Source organism: Penicillium waksmanii (genome assembly GCF_028829765.1).
Source record: "Penicillium waksmanii strain IBT 27052 chromosome Unknown utg000002l:1.0-3326099.0:1.0-3328782.0, whole genome shotgun sequence".
In the NCBI taxonomy this organism is placed as follows: Eukaryota; Fungi; Ascomycota; class Eurotiomycetes; order Eurotiales; family Aspergillaceae; genus Penicillium; species Penicillium waksmanii.
In genome coordinates, this window is record NW_026643249.1 from 2,347,320 (window position 1) to 2,363,053 (window position 15,734).

The 15,734-nt window shown below is 51.6% G+C and overlaps 5 protein-coding genes across 5 annotated transcripts; 2 read left to right on the plus strand and 3 right to left on the minus strand.

Moving 5' to 3' along the window:
- Nucleotides 1-947: 947 nt before the first annotated feature.
- On the plus strand, nt 948-2,733 carry N7481_002568 (putative SIR2 family histone deacetylase (Hst4); the record flags this gene model as incomplete). Its single annotated transcript, XM_057261787.1, has 2 exons — nt 948-1,278; nt 1,376-2,733. 2 exons carry the CDS (start codon nt 948-950, stop codon nt 2,731-2,733), a joined length of 1,689 nt encoding a protein of 562 aa, XP_057126719.1.
- Nucleotides 2,734-3,573: 840 nt separating this feature from the next.
- On the minus strand, nt 3,574-4,651 carry cbfA (uncharacterized protein; the record flags this gene model as incomplete). The annotated part of the gene is made up of 3 exons (XM_057261788.1): nt 3,574-4,147; nt 4,240-4,373; nt 4,499-4,651. The coding sequence occupies 3 exons, from the start codon at nt 4,649-4,651 to the stop codon at nt 3,574-3,576; spliced, it is 861 nt and encodes a 286-aa protein (XP_057126720.1).
- Nucleotides 4,652-5,711: 1,060 nt separating this feature from the next.
- Nucleotides 5,712-7,495, minus strand: N7481_002570 (GNL3/Grn1 family GTP-binding protein; the record flags this gene model as incomplete). The annotated part of the gene is made up of 4 exons (XM_057261789.1): nt 5,712-6,128; nt 6,184-7,209; nt 7,304-7,398; nt 7,474-7,495. 4 exons carry the CDS (start codon nt 7,493-7,495, stop codon nt 5,712-5,714), a joined length of 1,560 nt encoding a protein of 519 aa, XP_057126721.1.
- A 418-nt stretch (nt 7,496-7,913) lies between these two features.
- On the plus strand, nt 7,914-8,912 carry N7481_002571 (HAD family hydrolase; the record flags this gene model as incomplete). The annotated part of the gene is made up of 4 exons (XM_057261790.1): nt 7,914-8,022; nt 8,103-8,124; nt 8,190-8,299; nt 8,425-8,912. 4 exons carry the CDS (start codon nt 7,914-7,916, stop codon nt 8,910-8,912), a joined length of 729 nt encoding a protein of 242 aa, XP_057126722.1.
- A 1,251-nt stretch (nt 8,913-10,163) lies between these two features.
- N7481_002572 (uncharacterized protein) lies at nt 10,164-10,376 on the minus strand (the record flags this gene model as incomplete). The annotated part of the gene is given in 2 exon segments (XM_057261791.1): nt 10,164-10,305; nt 10,318-10,376. 2 exon segments carry the CDS (start codon nt 10,374-10,376, stop codon nt 10,164-10,166), a joined length of 201 nt encoding a protein of 66 aa, XP_057126723.1.
- Between the last annotated feature and the right edge of the window lie 5,358 nt (nt 10,377-15,734).

A 15,734-nucleotide genomic window follows, 5' to 3' on the forward strand; every position in this document is an offset into this window, starting at 1 on the left:
ATGCAGTCTCAGTGTCTAGAATAAGAATAAGAATACGACGAAGAATGGGCCTGGAACCATCGATATTCGAGGGTGTACCTTCATCGCTGGATGTCTTGTGTCACATGATGCTGCAAAGAGAGTGTGCACGTGATGCGTAGCCCTGCCAACGACTCCCAGCCAATCACAACCAATCACAACAAGAGATTTTCCCCACATCCGAACCTGCCAATCAGCATCGAGTACTCAGCATCGAACTGTCAGGGCCCCAAAGAGAAACTCGAAACACAACAATATTGATTCAACACGCGAGAAATAACAAAATCAGAATTGTTAAAAAGATAGTTCTTAGGATGAATGAAAATGCTATATATAGATATGGATTGATATACAGCACATATAGATATAACATCAATCTTCTTCTCGTCCCCCATTCCCATAGGTATTTCCCCTTAAGATCCCACTCCCCCCAATGCTACTTCGCATCGACGCGCATCATCGAGTGAGCCCGACCTGGTTGTCCTTCCCTCCCCGGGGGCATACCACCGTTTCCCTTCCCGTTTCTCTCTTTTTTTTTTCCCGCAACAACCACATTCCACTCTCCCCGTTTAAATCCCGTGGGTCACAACACCGAGCCTCTTTCTGCAATATCAAAGCCCTTTTCTTCGGCTGACCTCATCGCATCTCCTCCCACACTTCCCATCTCTTTTCACTTCCCACACCTTTTCAATCCCCAATCTCCTTCCTCCCTCCCCCCTCCTTCTCCCTATTTCCTCTATTATTCAACCTGGGGTAATTCGGTTCCTACATGATTTAATTATTCGTCTGGTCATTCGACTGTGTGATTTCCCAGGGAGAATAATCCCCTGCTTCCCGCAGTTCTCCGACCTGTTCAACCCCTGGGCCCTTGGTCAACCTCAATCCCTCCCGTCTGGCCAGGTGTTACTCCTCAACCATCTATTTTCGCCATGTCTCCAGATATTTCTGATGTCTCGAGCGTCTCCGATTTGAGCTCCTTAGCATCATCCCGACTGTCAACGCCCGAGCCAGAGTCGCGGTACCCGACCCCGTCCTCCTCGCAAGATGCGGAGGATTTGCCCTCGACGCGCCAAGACTGCCCGCCCGCGAAGAAGAAACGCCGGCGCAACCCTCTCCCCAAGGAGCGCACCACCCAACACCTTTCTTTCTCCAAGTCCTCAGATGATCAACCAGATCAGGTCCGATTGCTCTTTGACACTCTTCGCTACCAAAAAGACATCGTCGTCATTGCTGGCGCCGGTATCTCCACCTCTGCGGGTAGTAAGTTTTCATGTGCCGCCTTCCCACTTTGGGATTCCCCCTCCAATCATACTCAGCACACTGGAAATCTTGGACCAACTAACCACCACATGTATAGTTCCGGACTTTCGCTCCGAAGGTGGTCTCTTCAAGTCTCTACAGCAAAAGCACAATTTGAAAGCTTCCGGCAAGCTTCTCTTTGATGCTGCCGTCTACCAAGATGACGCTTTGACCGCCCCCTTCCATGAATTGGTTCGGTCGCTGTCAGAGGAAATCAAACATTGCAAGCCCACCAAATTCCACGAAATGCTGGCAAGTCTTGGTTCAGGAAATCGGCTTAAGCGTCTGTATACTCAAAATATCGATGGCCTCGAGACCTCGATGCAGCCCTTGAAATCCGAAATCCCCCTTGGTGGCACCAAGGGTCGATGGCCCGTCACCATCCAACTACACGGCAGCATCGAGAAGATGGTCTGTCAAAAGTGCCGCCATCTGCAAGATTTGGAGCCAAGCCAGTTCTGTGAGGCCGATCCGCCCGATTGTGAAGCCTGCTGTGACAACGATACAGTCCGTCAGGCCACCGGTCAACGAAGCCACGGTATCGGGCGCATGCGACCGCGCATGGTTCTGTATAACGAACATAACCCCGACGAAGAGGCCATCACCTCCGTCATGAATGCAGACGTCAAATCTCGCCCCCGTGTCTTGATCGTCGCCGGTACTAGTCTGAAAATTCCTGGCGTCCGTCGCCTAGTCAAGAGTCTGTGTACTGTCATCCGGAGCCGTAAAGACGGCGTCACCATGTTTATCAACAATGAACCACCTCCCGGCAAGGAATTCGATGATTGCTTTGACCTGATCGTCCGAGGAAACACAGACCAGATCGCAGATCTCACTCACCTTCCACCCCACACAGAGGTTCAAGACGAGAACTGGGAATTCCCAGAGCCGGTCTGGCAAGCCACATCCGAAGAGGAATCATCAGCATCCGATTCTGAGCGAGAGACTAAGGCAGCCAGTTTCTCTGTTGTCATCGGTACTCCGAAGAAGCGCCCTCGCAGCGATACCGGCTTAATGACCCCTTCCTCCAGCCAGGACGAACAACCAAACCTACCCGCCGCCAAGGCTGTCAAGATAGCCAAGGGATCAACGGTCAACCCGGCGAGTCGTGGCCTCAGCCTCAACGAGGTTCTCAAGGCAGGCAATGCAAAGCCTGCTCCAGCCAAAGGTCGCAAAAAGCCCGCCGCTTCAACAGCACCCAAGAAACGTGGTCCCAAGGCCGCCCCGGCCAAGAATGCTCCCATTACGAACTTCAGCAAGGTTTCCAAGGCTGCTCCAGCTGCTCCAGCTGGCAAAAAGAATCCCCTCGGCACCGCACGCGGCAATGGTCTCCCCAAACAAGGTGCCATGTTTCCAGGCCTCGTCAAGAAAGCGGGTGTGCAGGATGTCGCTGCCATTCCCGAGGTTGTCTCATAATCCCCTTTTTGCATGACACCGGTCTGATTACACTTCATGTTCCGTGTAGCCCTTTTCATGAGCTTCTCTGTTCTTTTCACTTCTCTCTCCATATGATGGTGCATGATTTCAAGATGGCGCCGGGTTCTCTGTTTTTCTCTTCTTGTTCTATGATTCCCCATGCTGATTTCATAGATGTTCTTCTTCATGGCCATCTACTGGATTTGCCAGTTTTTTTTTCTTTCCCTGCTTCTTTTCGACCTCTTGCACTGTTTCTTTCGTGGCTTGTCGAGCTCGATCGTTCAGCCTTTTTCGATGCATCTGTCCTTGAGAAAGATACCAACGATAGACTATGGTTTCGTTGCATGGGTGGCGTTGGCTTCGGCTTCGGCGTTTGTGGGCCCTGGGTGGCCGGTTCGATTAACCATTATTTGGTTATGTTTTCTTTTTCTATCTCCTGCTGGAGATACTGTGCCGACATGCGATGAGTGGAATGTCTGGTTACAGATGAGTTTACCACATGCGGCGGTTAGTCCTGTCGGAAACAGTGATAATAATCCTACTGTATTTACAACCATCAACTTTTCATCCGTTCCAAGGTTCTTCAAGACCAATACCTATATGCCTGGGTAGCTCCTAGTATTGCACCTTGACCACGAACCCATTCATGCAACCCTGACAGTAATCCCGCCTTTGCCAGGTAGTACGCAATGGATGCCCGCATCCGAGCACGCTCCGCAAACTTCAAACCTGAAGCAAAAAGTAGATGAAAAATCTCAAGACCCAGTTCATAATTATATATAGTACAGAAAAGAAAAGACTCTCACTCCGGGGCTCTAGAGGCCAGTGCCTGGTAGTAATTTAGCCCAATCCCAAATCATTATGCAACTGACTACCAGGACCATCCTCATCCTCCGACTCCTCATCATCAGGATCAACATGACGACGCTCCCCATCCAAATCCTCAACCCGATCAATATCCTCCTCATGCCCTTTCTCCTCCTCCTCATCCTCATCCTCCTCTTCCTCTTCCTCATCTTCATGCTCATGCTCCTCCTCAACTTCCTCCTCCTCATCCTGCGTCTCATCCCCATCAACATCCCCATCCCCATCTCCCCCAGTCTTCCCCTCAGAATCCCTCTTCACCCTCTTCGCAGGATTATCGATCATCTCAACATCATCGTCCTCGTCCCGCGCCGCTGCCGAAGAACCAGTACCGGCCGCAGCTCCGGCGCCGGCAGAGGCAGAGGCAGAGGCAGCGGCAGCATCCCCTTCTTCCTCGGGTTTCTTCGCCTTGCGCTTTCCGGCCTTGATATCCGTATACGCTTCGAGCTCGGCTTCGAGGCGGGTGCGGAAGGAGTCGAATTCGAGTTCTGAGAGGGCGGCGAAGACGTCTGCGGGCGCGACGGTGCGTTTTAGGGTTGATTCGTTGGCGCTGGGTGTTTGTTAGTTTAATTTTTTCTTTCTTTTTCTTTTTTACTTTGAATTTTTCGAGGTTGTAAGGGGAATGAGGAGTAGGAAACGTACTGTGATGAGAGATATGACACGAATACAGTGGCGGCTTTCTGAATTGCGAGAACGGCGTCTTTTTGGATGGTTGTGTTGGGTGGGAGGACGGATTTCGCCAGTCGGATAGTTAGGGAGCGGGGGAGGAGATAGTCCTGTGTAGTGACGGAGTAATTAGTTTCGATTATTCTTCTTGCCTCTTGCATAATAGATTGGTCCTGGTCCTGGTCCTGGATCTGGTCCAGTTCCCATCTACCTGTTCGCGGAGCGGAGTGCTTACTTCAACGCTAACGCCAGCCTCTGCCCGCGCCTTCAACTGCTGCTCCGTCGCGGTGATGGGCTTGTCAGAGCTTGTCTGGGCTTGTGGCGAGAGTTGGATTGATTCATCTGGGTCTGCGGGCGTCACGGAGGACGTAGACTTGCGCGGAGGCATTTTTGGTTCGGTTGAGCCGTGTCCCCTTGTCGCTGGGTTTTGGTGTGCAATTCGTCGGCAGTGGGTTTGATATAGATGCTGAGTCTGTTTTTGAGATGACCTCCTGTGTTGGAGTCGATGTTGTTGGTGTTTTTTTGGTCCTGGTGGTTGGTTGGGAGGGGAGGGTGAGAACGCGAAATTCGCGACGCGGTGGGCGTGGCGGATGTGGGGACGATGGAAAAGGTGTCGCTATATCGTACACCGCATATCTGGGTCACTGTCGGTTTGCTATCATTTTACAGATTGTCTAGTACTAGTATTCTTATTCAAGTTTTATAATTCGTCTTTGTGCGTCTTTGGTCTCATACAGTACGCAGTGTACCTAGGTACATAATCTAGTAGTATATATCCACGCCCGTGGATATAGTTGAATGCTGAATTGTAAGGATATATACTACCACTAGTATGGAGTCAATATGCACAACTTTTCTACCAAACTGGATCTTGACATTCAAGTTCACCTGGGCAAACTGACCTTGGAAGGTTGAATTTATATGCAGAAATTAGCAGATAATCAAGATATTTGCTTTGAAAATAATCCTCATCAAGAGAAAGACCTGAATATAGAGCTAGGAGTGAGCGAATTTTGCAAGAGATGGCCGAATATAAGGGACAGATAGATACAGAAACCCCCAGGACGATTCACGTTGTTCCGTGCAAGCAGAAGTCAGATTGTGTAGCAATCTGACATTGTTCGGGCCATGCTTCTTTCTGATTCTTCCAAATATTTTATTTGCAGGGCCTCCGCTTCCTTCAGAACTTGAAGATTTTGCTTGTGACAAACCCAAATCAAATCCATCAAACTTTACAGGCCGAGACATTGTCCATTTTAGATGGCGAACTATACGAAAGAAAATGTAGAACAAAAGAAAAATGTAGTAGGTATGCTTATTTAAACTCGCTGCCTCTTCGAACTAGAAACATGTAAACGCCCACTTTTTGGTATCCAAATCCAAAACAAGAACCGATGACTTCGTAACTGGAGCTTAAAGAGACGGCTGGAGGAGAAAATTCCTTTTTTTTACTCAGCCATCGCATCATCGTCACCCTCGCCATTGCCCCAAAGACCCTCGATCTGGAATTCCTTAGCCCACTCTGTAACAACCTGGGCCGTAACGACTCCCTCGCCCGGAGCGGTCTCAGCGGCATCGGCAGGAGCAACGACGGACAGAGCAGGGGCGTTGGCCCAGCCCTGGATCCGACCATCTCTCCAGTCGTTGACGACAGTCATAGCGGCGCTCTCGATGTTGGGGATACCGCCCTTTCCAAGACGTCCGCGCTTGCGAGCAACCTGGATCAGGAAATCGGTGGTCTTGTCACCGTTGGTGGGGAAGAGGGAGGTGATGCCGTAGACTTCGAGCATCTTGGCGATCATGTTCTCGGAGGATGATAGACGCTTGATAAGGAGGTTAACTGCGGGGATGGGGTCCTCGATTTGCTTGGGCGGGATGGCGTTCAGCAGGATCAAGCGGGCTTGCTCGTTCTCCTTGGACTTCTTGCTGGTCTTGCCGCTTGAACTGGGGAAGACGATTCCGGGGGGAGTCGATCAGCTTCAGCTTGTTGTCCAGCTTAACGGAGCGCATGTTGGTGGTGACACCGGCCTCGGCGCCGGTCGGGCAGGCATTGCTGGAGCCCTTGTTCAGGCGGGCTGTCAGGGCGTTGATCACGGATGACTTGCCGACGTTGGGGTATCCGATGACACCAACGGAAATGGAGCGCTTCAACTGCTTGCTGTGGGCGTAGGCCTTGAGGGCGCGGAAGAGGGTCTCAGAAGTACCCTTGACGGTCAATTGCTTGTGGTCGAAGGTGTGGGCGTTGCCACTGCCGTTGGAGGCCTTCAGCGGCAGAGTAGGGAAGGATCGGCGCAGGTGGAGGAGCCAAGCCTTGAGAACGGGGGGAGGGACAAGATCGATCTTGTTGAGGATAAGAATGAGACGCTTGTTTCCAGCGTCTGCGGCCATGATCTCACGTTCCACCTCCTTCGAGCGGGTGCCTTCGGGGTCACGGGCGTCGAGCACGTACAGCACCACGTCGGCGGCCTCAGTCACAGACTTGAAGACCTTGTCGAATTGGCGCCGTGAGGTCTCCTTGGAGGGGTTCTGTGCGTCAACGAGGTCGGGCGTAGAGTCGAAAGTGATTCCACCCTCCTCCTCATCTTCATCCATCTCATCCTCGTCGTCCTCCTCCATCTCGTCATCATCTTCGTCGTATTCGGTAGCGCGCGCACGTGCAGAGGCAAGCAGGGCTGCCATTGGGTTTGATTCATCTCCATCTGCGTCCATGGTATCATCCAGCATGTCATCGCCGTCCAGGTCTACCTCGATCTCCGCCTGATCGACATCGACACCCTGGGCTTTCTTGGCCACGATCTTGCGGGCCCGAGCCTCCTCGCGAATGCGCTGTTGCTCCTCCGCCCTCAAACGCTTCTTCTCCTCGATCTCATGGAGAAGCTTGTCCTTGAAGGGGAAAAGGCTAGGAATGCCGGGGTCCTTCTTCATCTTAGACCGCCATTCGGGGTTCTATAGAAGAAGAAAAAAGTGTAAGTACTGGGGATCAAAAAAAATGCGAGAAACTGCCCAATTAAATGAGCAAATAAATATCGGGATCACACACCTGCTTCGCAAGCTTTCTGTTCTTCTTTTGTTTGGCAACAGCGGCCTTTTCAATTTTGTGCCGCAGGCGAACGGGGACCCGCTTGGAACTTTTGCCTGTTGCATGTCAGAGGTACTGTGAAAAGAGACAAAAAAAACAAGATAGCCTTCTTGGGGCCATGGGAGACATACCGAACTTTGACTTAGTGACCATCTTGCCGGTATATGTGTTGGTGACTGGCAGAGATGAAAGACAAAATGCCGTATCGCATTTGCGGTACAGTCTTTCCACGAAAAAGTTGAGCGCGGCCGGCGATCGGCGTTTCTAGTTTTTCCGCTTATCGAAATTCAATCCCGGAAAATCAGATTGGCCGATTCGCCGAGTGTGTGATGGCGGATACCTTCCAAATTAGGCAATCCAGCCGCCGGACATTGCGACTTCCTTTTGCCAGACTGTTTCTCTGCTCTTTTCTGTTCTATTCTTTATAAACTCTTGCATATTTCTACTTTCCCACGGCCTGACGACTTTCTTTCTTTTCTAGACTCCATTAGACTCTTGTCTTTCTCTTCTTCTCTCCAATAACCCTCCGACCAACACCGAATACCTCCCCCGCATCACCCCTCTCCCCACTATGTCTCCCTCTCTCTCCGCAATCGAATCCTTCTCTGCGCCTACGCAAAACTTCACATTCGATGGCATTCTTTCAGACTTTGATGGAACGATTGTGGACTCTACAGCTGGTATGTCGGTCTTGGACTACTATGGGCAACTATGGGTGTATGCAGTGCGATCGGCAGCTGACTATATATCTTCGAACCAGCCATTGTCAAGCACTGGCACAAGTAAGTGCAATCGCGAATGCAAGGACACGTCTAGAACAATATCGACTAACCCGATCTTCTCGCAGAATTGCAGCTGAGTTAGGCGTTGACCCCGAGACTATCCTGGCCACCTCCCACGGCCGGAGAAGCATCGATACAATGGCACTCTACGACAAGTCAAAGGCCAATTGGGAATGTACGCCAGTCCCTCCCCCTCACCCCTTCACCTGACGCAACTTTCTCCTCGTAGGAACCGAGGAGTTCTTGTCCACGGCCCTCCCCTTCTTCTACTGCCTATTCTAACCACCATTACCTCCACAGACGTGAACTACATCGAAGGCCGCATCCCCAAAGAATACGGCACCGACGCCAAAGAGATCCCCGGAGGCCGCGACCTCCTCCGCGCCCTCGAAACCTCCGGCGCAAAATGGGGTGTCGTGACCTCCGGTACGCGCGCCCTTATCGACGGGTGGCTCGAAGTCCTCGGCCTCACACACCCAGAGAAACTCGTTGTCGCCGAGGACGTGCCCCTCGGCAAGCCAGATCCGCGTTGCTACCTCCTTGGTCGCAAGCAGATTGAGCTGGAAGATCCAGAATCGACCTCCGTTTTGGTGCTCGAGGATGCGCCGTCGGGTATCAAGGCTGGAAAGGCTGCTGGGTTTAAGGTTCTTGCCTTGGCGACGACGCATTCGCTGGAGCAATTGATTGCTGCGGGTGCGGATTGGATTGTTGAGGACTTGAGGAGTTTGATTGTGACGGGTGTTGTTGATGGGAAGGTAAATGTTGAGATTCGGAATGCGTTGCAGTAAGTTTTGCATTTAATTTGAATCTAATAATGTTGCCATTCTTTTTGTTCTCTGGTCGGCTTGTTTCGACTCGACTCGACTCGACTCGACTCGTCTCGTCTCGTCTCTTCTCGCTTCGCTTTGCTTGGCCTGAAATTTCCTGGCCAGGCCAATACCGGATAGTATCTACTGTCGGTACTCTGTACAGACCTGCTAAATGTACATACGTATGTACCTAGTCTTCCTTGTTTGTTAATATGCCTGTGCATACAGTATGGTTGGGACGTCTTGGCTGTAGGGGCCAAAGGCGGAGACTAGACTTTTGATGATCTGGTTACACAGCATATACAGGGTTGCAAGAAACTGAGATAAACGTGCGCACAGGTTGTACAATCTGCGGCTTTTTTTTTTTGCTCCCTTTCGCCTGGGCTTTCGGGACTCGGGAGTTTGGCCTATTGGTGCGGTGCTTCATTTTGAACTCTGTACTTTTGCCCTGCCTTACTTCATCTGTGGCACCTTGGTACCTTTTTGTACTATCTTATGCTACGTAATATTATGCATGTCTCCTGAAGGGAGAAAAAGATATTCCATGATGATGCGGGCGTGGGTGTGGGAGATCGTCTCTGATTGCCCAGGTGCCGAAGACATATAGCGGCGATAGCAATAGGCGGAGGGCATGAAAAGCACTGGCACTAACCCATTTATCCATCAGGCTACTGATTGTGCCGGAAATTCAAGTTAAGATTTTAGTTCCACCTGGGCATCCGATCACGTTGGGGTTGCACGATGTTGCCCCCGGGACATCGTGACTCGACTAAACTACTAGTAGAAATGCTGAGATCTCAACACCATTTACTTCGTACTAGTATGAAACACGATCGACATACCATTAGCCTGTGGATCAGTGCGTGATATACTTAGACCCAGCCACGGGCTAGTACCTATTTACATTGTTAGAATTGCGGCGTGAATGGTGCGAATAGGAGATGAGAGGTTTACGTTACATACGATGTACTATCTCCTTTCCAGGAAAGAAACTTGGAGCCTCGATGTAACTCCATGCTGGCGATGACTGTATGTCTGTCTGTACATACATACAAACAGAACAGGGCGTGATGACAGCAGACTTGTGGACGTTTCATAAACAAGGATAGAATGGCAAAGTATATGGAGTGCGTACATAGTAGGGCCGGGCCAATCCTAATCCCGTGAGGCTCGGAATACTTAATCTCTTTTCTTTTTCCGGGGGTTGCATCTCGCACACCGGCCTGCATTTCATTCCCGACCCAGAAACCACCATCGTGGGGCAGTGTGGCTGTTTAGTTTCGCTCTTTGACGCCAGCAGGATTCGAAGAAGCCCTTCGAGCCGATCCTAGAAACATCCTTGCACATCCTTGCAGAGAGGGCCGGGCCAGACCTACATACATACCACATGCACATGACGACAAAGCTGACTTTGACAAGGCCAGTCAACGAGCTTATGGGCATGTTCGAAGTTTGGCTTGGGCTTGGCTTGGACCCGGGTGACTAACTACTGCAAGCAACTGCAGCAGTCTCCGTGATGCAGAGATCAGGGATACCCCGGCAACTAGCTGCGAACGACAGTTCATGCAGGGTTGGTTTGGTTTGATTTGGCCACCCGGACGAACAACAGGGCGAATCCTGGGACGAGATCGTCCCGAATTCGACGTCACTCTGCTCCCTTGCCCTCCGAGTTCGAGTTGAGATCGAGACTGCCCAGCAACCATCAACTGGGGCCGTGTCTGTATGTGTGTGCGTGAGTGTTCACCTGAGCAGCTGCGGTCAGTGCACATGTGCCAGTGGCGAGAGAACACTGGCGGCTACGAGTACATACAAACATACATACAGCAGTAGTCACTTTGTACTTAGTGTACTTACATGGTGAAAACTCGGTGTATGTAAGTAGAGGAAATAAAATACATCGGGTCCGACTGGAGCTGCAGACATCTGCAAGCCGATCCAAGAGCCGTTCACGAGGGCATTTTATGCCCCGGCAACGAAGGACTTTCTGTAGCTGTGATTTGTGCAGCTACAATACGTACGTAACGTACTTATGTACGGTATACATAAGTTACATCCTCACGACAGGACAGGACAGGACAGGACAGGACAAGTCCAGCCGACAGGGCGTGCGAAGTGAACCGAAGCAGTGCCGTGCGGAGCATTGGGACGAGACGGGAAAAACGAAGGAAGACTTCCTATAGGATGGAACTGCCAGCAACGGGCAGAGCTGGAGCTGGAGCTTCCCCAATCGTCCAGTTGCAGAGCTCCCCGGTGAGAAGGACATGCAAGGGGGGAAGGCCGGGGAGATTATGATGAAGAAGAAGGAAGGAAGGGTTGCATCTGCGCACAGCGCGGTGCGGTGCGGCGCACGGGTCGGGAAATGCTTCTCTCTCTATGGAGTAGGTAAAACGCAGACTGCTGGAAATCATAATCGACCGGGTTGGTTCCAGGAAGGACAAGTACTGTACTCCGTACATAATGTAGAAAGCGAGAGAGATCTCCACCACCTGCTGTCCAGGTCTACCTACAACAGCCTAAAGAAGACGTCCTTGGTGATCGCTCGGTGATCATTTTAGCGTACATGTCAACGCCTGCCAGCCCACTCGTTCATTCATCACCTTTACCTCCCATGGCATGCGTGATGGCGGTGGTGGCGGATGCACCTTCATCACATACATGAACAGAGTTTCTGTTTCTGCTAACTCTTTTGCTTTTTTTTCTTCGTTCCTTTTGCTTGGATTCCGATCTGGACCACAGCATCGGGCCAGCTCTGATTTGAACGGCAGTGGCAGCGGCAGTGGCAGCGGCAGTGGCAGCAGTGGCTCGAAAGGAATTCCTGCAGGTAGAGTAGCGTATGAAACTCCCGGAATTAGGTAGGGTCGTGGCGCTAGAGACCTCGATCTCCTTCCCAGATCATCGTGTTGCATGCGTAGCGTCTACCGGTAGCAAAGTAGAAGAAGAACCCTTCCGCAGATCTAGCCTACCCAGGTTGACAAATAGTTGGTCGCGGGACAATGGCTTGGGACCCTGACAAGCCCCTAGCAGTGCATTAGTCTGATACGTACGGAGCACAGTAGCTGCATGATGATATCTGCGCTGGACATCGCGCACCGCCACAGACAGATTCAGATTCCGATTCAGCTGAGCCACAGCCACAGCCAAGGGAAGGGGTTGTGTTTTGTGGGCTGTGGGTTTAATTTAGGAAGAGGGGTGGTGGTGGGTGGTAAGGTGGATCGATCACATTTCGAGTTTACGCTCGATATCTCAGCCACCGCGCGCACTATTGTCACCGAAATACTCCGAACCCGCTGCAGGAAGGGAGAGAAATGACGAGTCAGGTGGGTGGGCTAGACGGGGCCAGATGGGTCAGACAAAGTCCTACAGTATTCTCCCTTTTTTTTTTTTTTTTTTTTTTTTTTGCTCGTTCGCTCGTTCTCGCTCGCTCGTTCTGATCCAGGGGTGACCAGGCACCAAGGTGTATAAAACTTGTATGTATTTATGGAGTATGGACGGGGTATGTTCTTTACGGAGTACCGCCACGGCCAATCGCGGGCGGCGCTTGAGCACTTGGCGCAAATCGGTGTCGATTGCTGCGGACGGGGAAGAGGAGTCGGGTTGAGTCGATCTGAGTCGATCTGAGGATCCCCCAGGCTATGCCATACCCTGCCAAGCCGTGTCGTGACATTTCTTTAGACATCGACAGGACAGGCCAGCACAGCACAGCACAGCACACAGCACAGTACAAGACCCGCGAGAGGGGGACAAAGCAAAGACGGGCGCAAATAAGTTTCTTGTCGTCACACTTGTTCGTCGATCATGCCGGTGTGGAAAAGTCGGGGAATTTCCTGGCGATCATTTTGGGGCCTTGGGCCTTAGTCTTGCTTCTTTTCCCTTTTTTTCCCCCTTCCTCTGGGTGTTCTGTGTGTGCACCGTGCGTTTTTGGGGAGGAGAGGGAGGAGGGAGGGGGGGTCTTGCTTTAGCCGATGAAAGCATGAATTCACACTCAGAGTCTCCGATATTTGAGATACTGGGGTCCCGCCGCAACGGTTCACGCCAGATCCAATCAATAGTCGGATGGGGGCGAAGGGATCCGAGCTGGCGCGTTGCAGATCAATCCAGGGGGACGTCAGGTGCAGATCCTCCCTGGGTGACGGAGTTGGCGGAGATCACATAACGAACGGAATACGGTATAGTGGGGGGGATGGAGGGATGGAGTAACCATGCACGCCATGGGATCCGCAGGGATTTCCATAGCACCGACCAGGTGGGGGTTTCCATGAAAATGTATGGTGATGAAGGTGATGGAGGGGGTCATTCTCGATTTAGCGGGGACTATCTGTCTACATCGAGGGAACTACTGGTCTTTGAGGCTTGGCTATGCTCGAGCTAAGGAGTTGAAATTTTGGCACCTCGGGTGACCATGTGTGCAGTGGATCCGACTGCTCGCTGAGCCATGGTCCCAAACCCGTGTGGAATGGTGATGAGTGGTGGGTGATAGGTGAAGGTTGACAATTGTCCACTAGCACTCAAGTGACCGAATGAATTAGATGTGATTTGCAAGATGATAGGCGCCCTACTGCACGTGAAGATTGAATAGGACTGACGGCGATCATCATTCAAGTCGATCACGGCATTGTCACTGACTCCACGGCTTTCAGCCGTGACTGCTATGGAGTATGGATGGTGCGATGCGGTACGGTGCATCCAGGACGTGCGCTGTTTAGAGTTCGCAGCTCTGGGATTCGAGGGCACGGAGCCCCGTAGCCACGTTGTCTGCTCCATCGGATTGACGTGGATTGACGTGGATCTACTTTTACCTAAATAGGATCCTTCTCGAGATGGCTTCCTCCATTTTCTCCGGAGAGGAGAGAGAACTCCCCCCACTCCAGGTCCCCGGACGGACTATGAGTGGTGCATCGACCCGATCAAACGGAGCCTAATGGTGTATCGAATGTGCTTCGGGTAGCGAAACAAGCAGATCGCCTTGAGGATCACCAAGAGGGGGTAGTAGAGAGACGATGGGTAGGTGCTTTTGGGTCCTTGAACAAAGGTCCCCTTGGGCCGGGACTTCTCCCCCCATCCCAATCTTATCCGTACAATGCCAAGGCCGGACTATATGGAGCTCGAAGCACCAAAACTTAGGACGGGGTACGAATTATCGGGTGGCACAGCACATACATACTATGTAGTTCTTACCACTTTATCCGAATTGTGAATGATCAGAGCGGAACATGGCCGACTCCATTCTTTAAGGTTTCTAAACAGGGGTGCTGTGCAACGTTTCCTGTCAAGAAGTAGATCACGAAGCCGGTGAAGGTAAGTAAGTTCGCGGAATCGACGTCAAGGATACGTATGCCTGCCCGGGGGGCGGCATGAAAGGAAGACCCAAGCGACCGTTGAGAGAAAGCTGGGATGATGCAGCGAGGTTAAGGCTCGAGCGTTTTTGACGTTCGATCGAGGATACACCGCAGGGTCAGGAAGGCCAGTCTTGAGGTCATTTCCTGCAGGCCCGTAGGTCTAAAGGACGAGCTCGAGTGGATTGCATGTGCGTCCTGCTACATGAGGGGCAAGGAGGGCAGGGCAGGGCGAGCCAGATATTGTGGCGTAATCCCTCGTGACTTGAAGTGCAGGGAGCCTCTTGATCCAGGGCGTTTAGCGCCGAGTTGACCAGGGCCAACCAGACTGCTGGGTCGGCAGAGTCACGATTTGTGTTACGCTGCGGATCAAACAATGGAGCCTAGGAAAATCGGGCGAGTGTCACTGAGGGGAAGGGAACCGGCCGGAGGGGGGGGGGAGGATCAGGGGGGGAAAAAAGCACAAAAAAGGTAAAAAGGGCCAAGGGCAAAGAAGAAAAGGGAAAAAACGCCAAACAAAGCTCGTAGATCCTCTGGAGAGATCAGCAACTATTGATGTTTAGCTCGGCTTGGCGGGCTGCCAATCCACTCCCAAGGCTGGAATTCGCAGGGTGATGGGTGTCGGGTGGGCACGCTAACAGATAGCTGACAGACAGGTTGCTTCAGGTCTCAATAGTGCGTTCGGGTCGACATCATCGATCCTCCGCATGGTGATCGGCCCTCATCGTCGAGCCGGGGAGCGCATCCGATCTCATCAGGCCCAGTCGGTCGGAATTGTGGCAGGGTGTTTCGATGTTTCGAAAGGGGGAGCTCGTACTCGACGGGAGAAGGGCGTCTTTGCATCCAATGGGCGTGAATCATGCAGGCCCAATCACCGTGACGACGTACCGCAGTGCATGCTTGCAGGCTGTGGCTCGAGGCTCTGGTTCGAGGTCTGGCACAACGCTGGACTGACTCGTGGAAGGTCAGAGCCAACTGGGCATACTGGGGCATACTGAAAAAGGAAAGGGTAGAAAATAGAAAATAGAAAATAGAAGAAAAAGAAAAAAGAAACCAAAAAGATCCACGATCCACGACCATGACCCACGACCCACTGAGCCTGGAGAGCCGAAACTCTTCAAGTGAGATGAGAGATGAGATACGACTCGAGAGGATCTGAACTGACGCTAATGCAGGAACTGGAAGGGGAAAGGGAGACAAACCGCGTGATGGTAAAATTACCATGGTACCATACGCGGGAACTGTGCCCGGGTGCCATATCTTGGGTACCTGAACCATGGATCACTTGTTGACATAGTAGTATACGGAGTATCAGTGTGTACTTTTTTAGCTTCATTAAAAGTATAGAGTAGTTCTCTCCAAAACTGATCTGTGGATCATATCCTGCTGACAAGTATATATGTACTCCATACGGAGTACTCCTAGACTTTGTACTGTATGTACGTATCTCCGTGACTGGAGCAGGAGC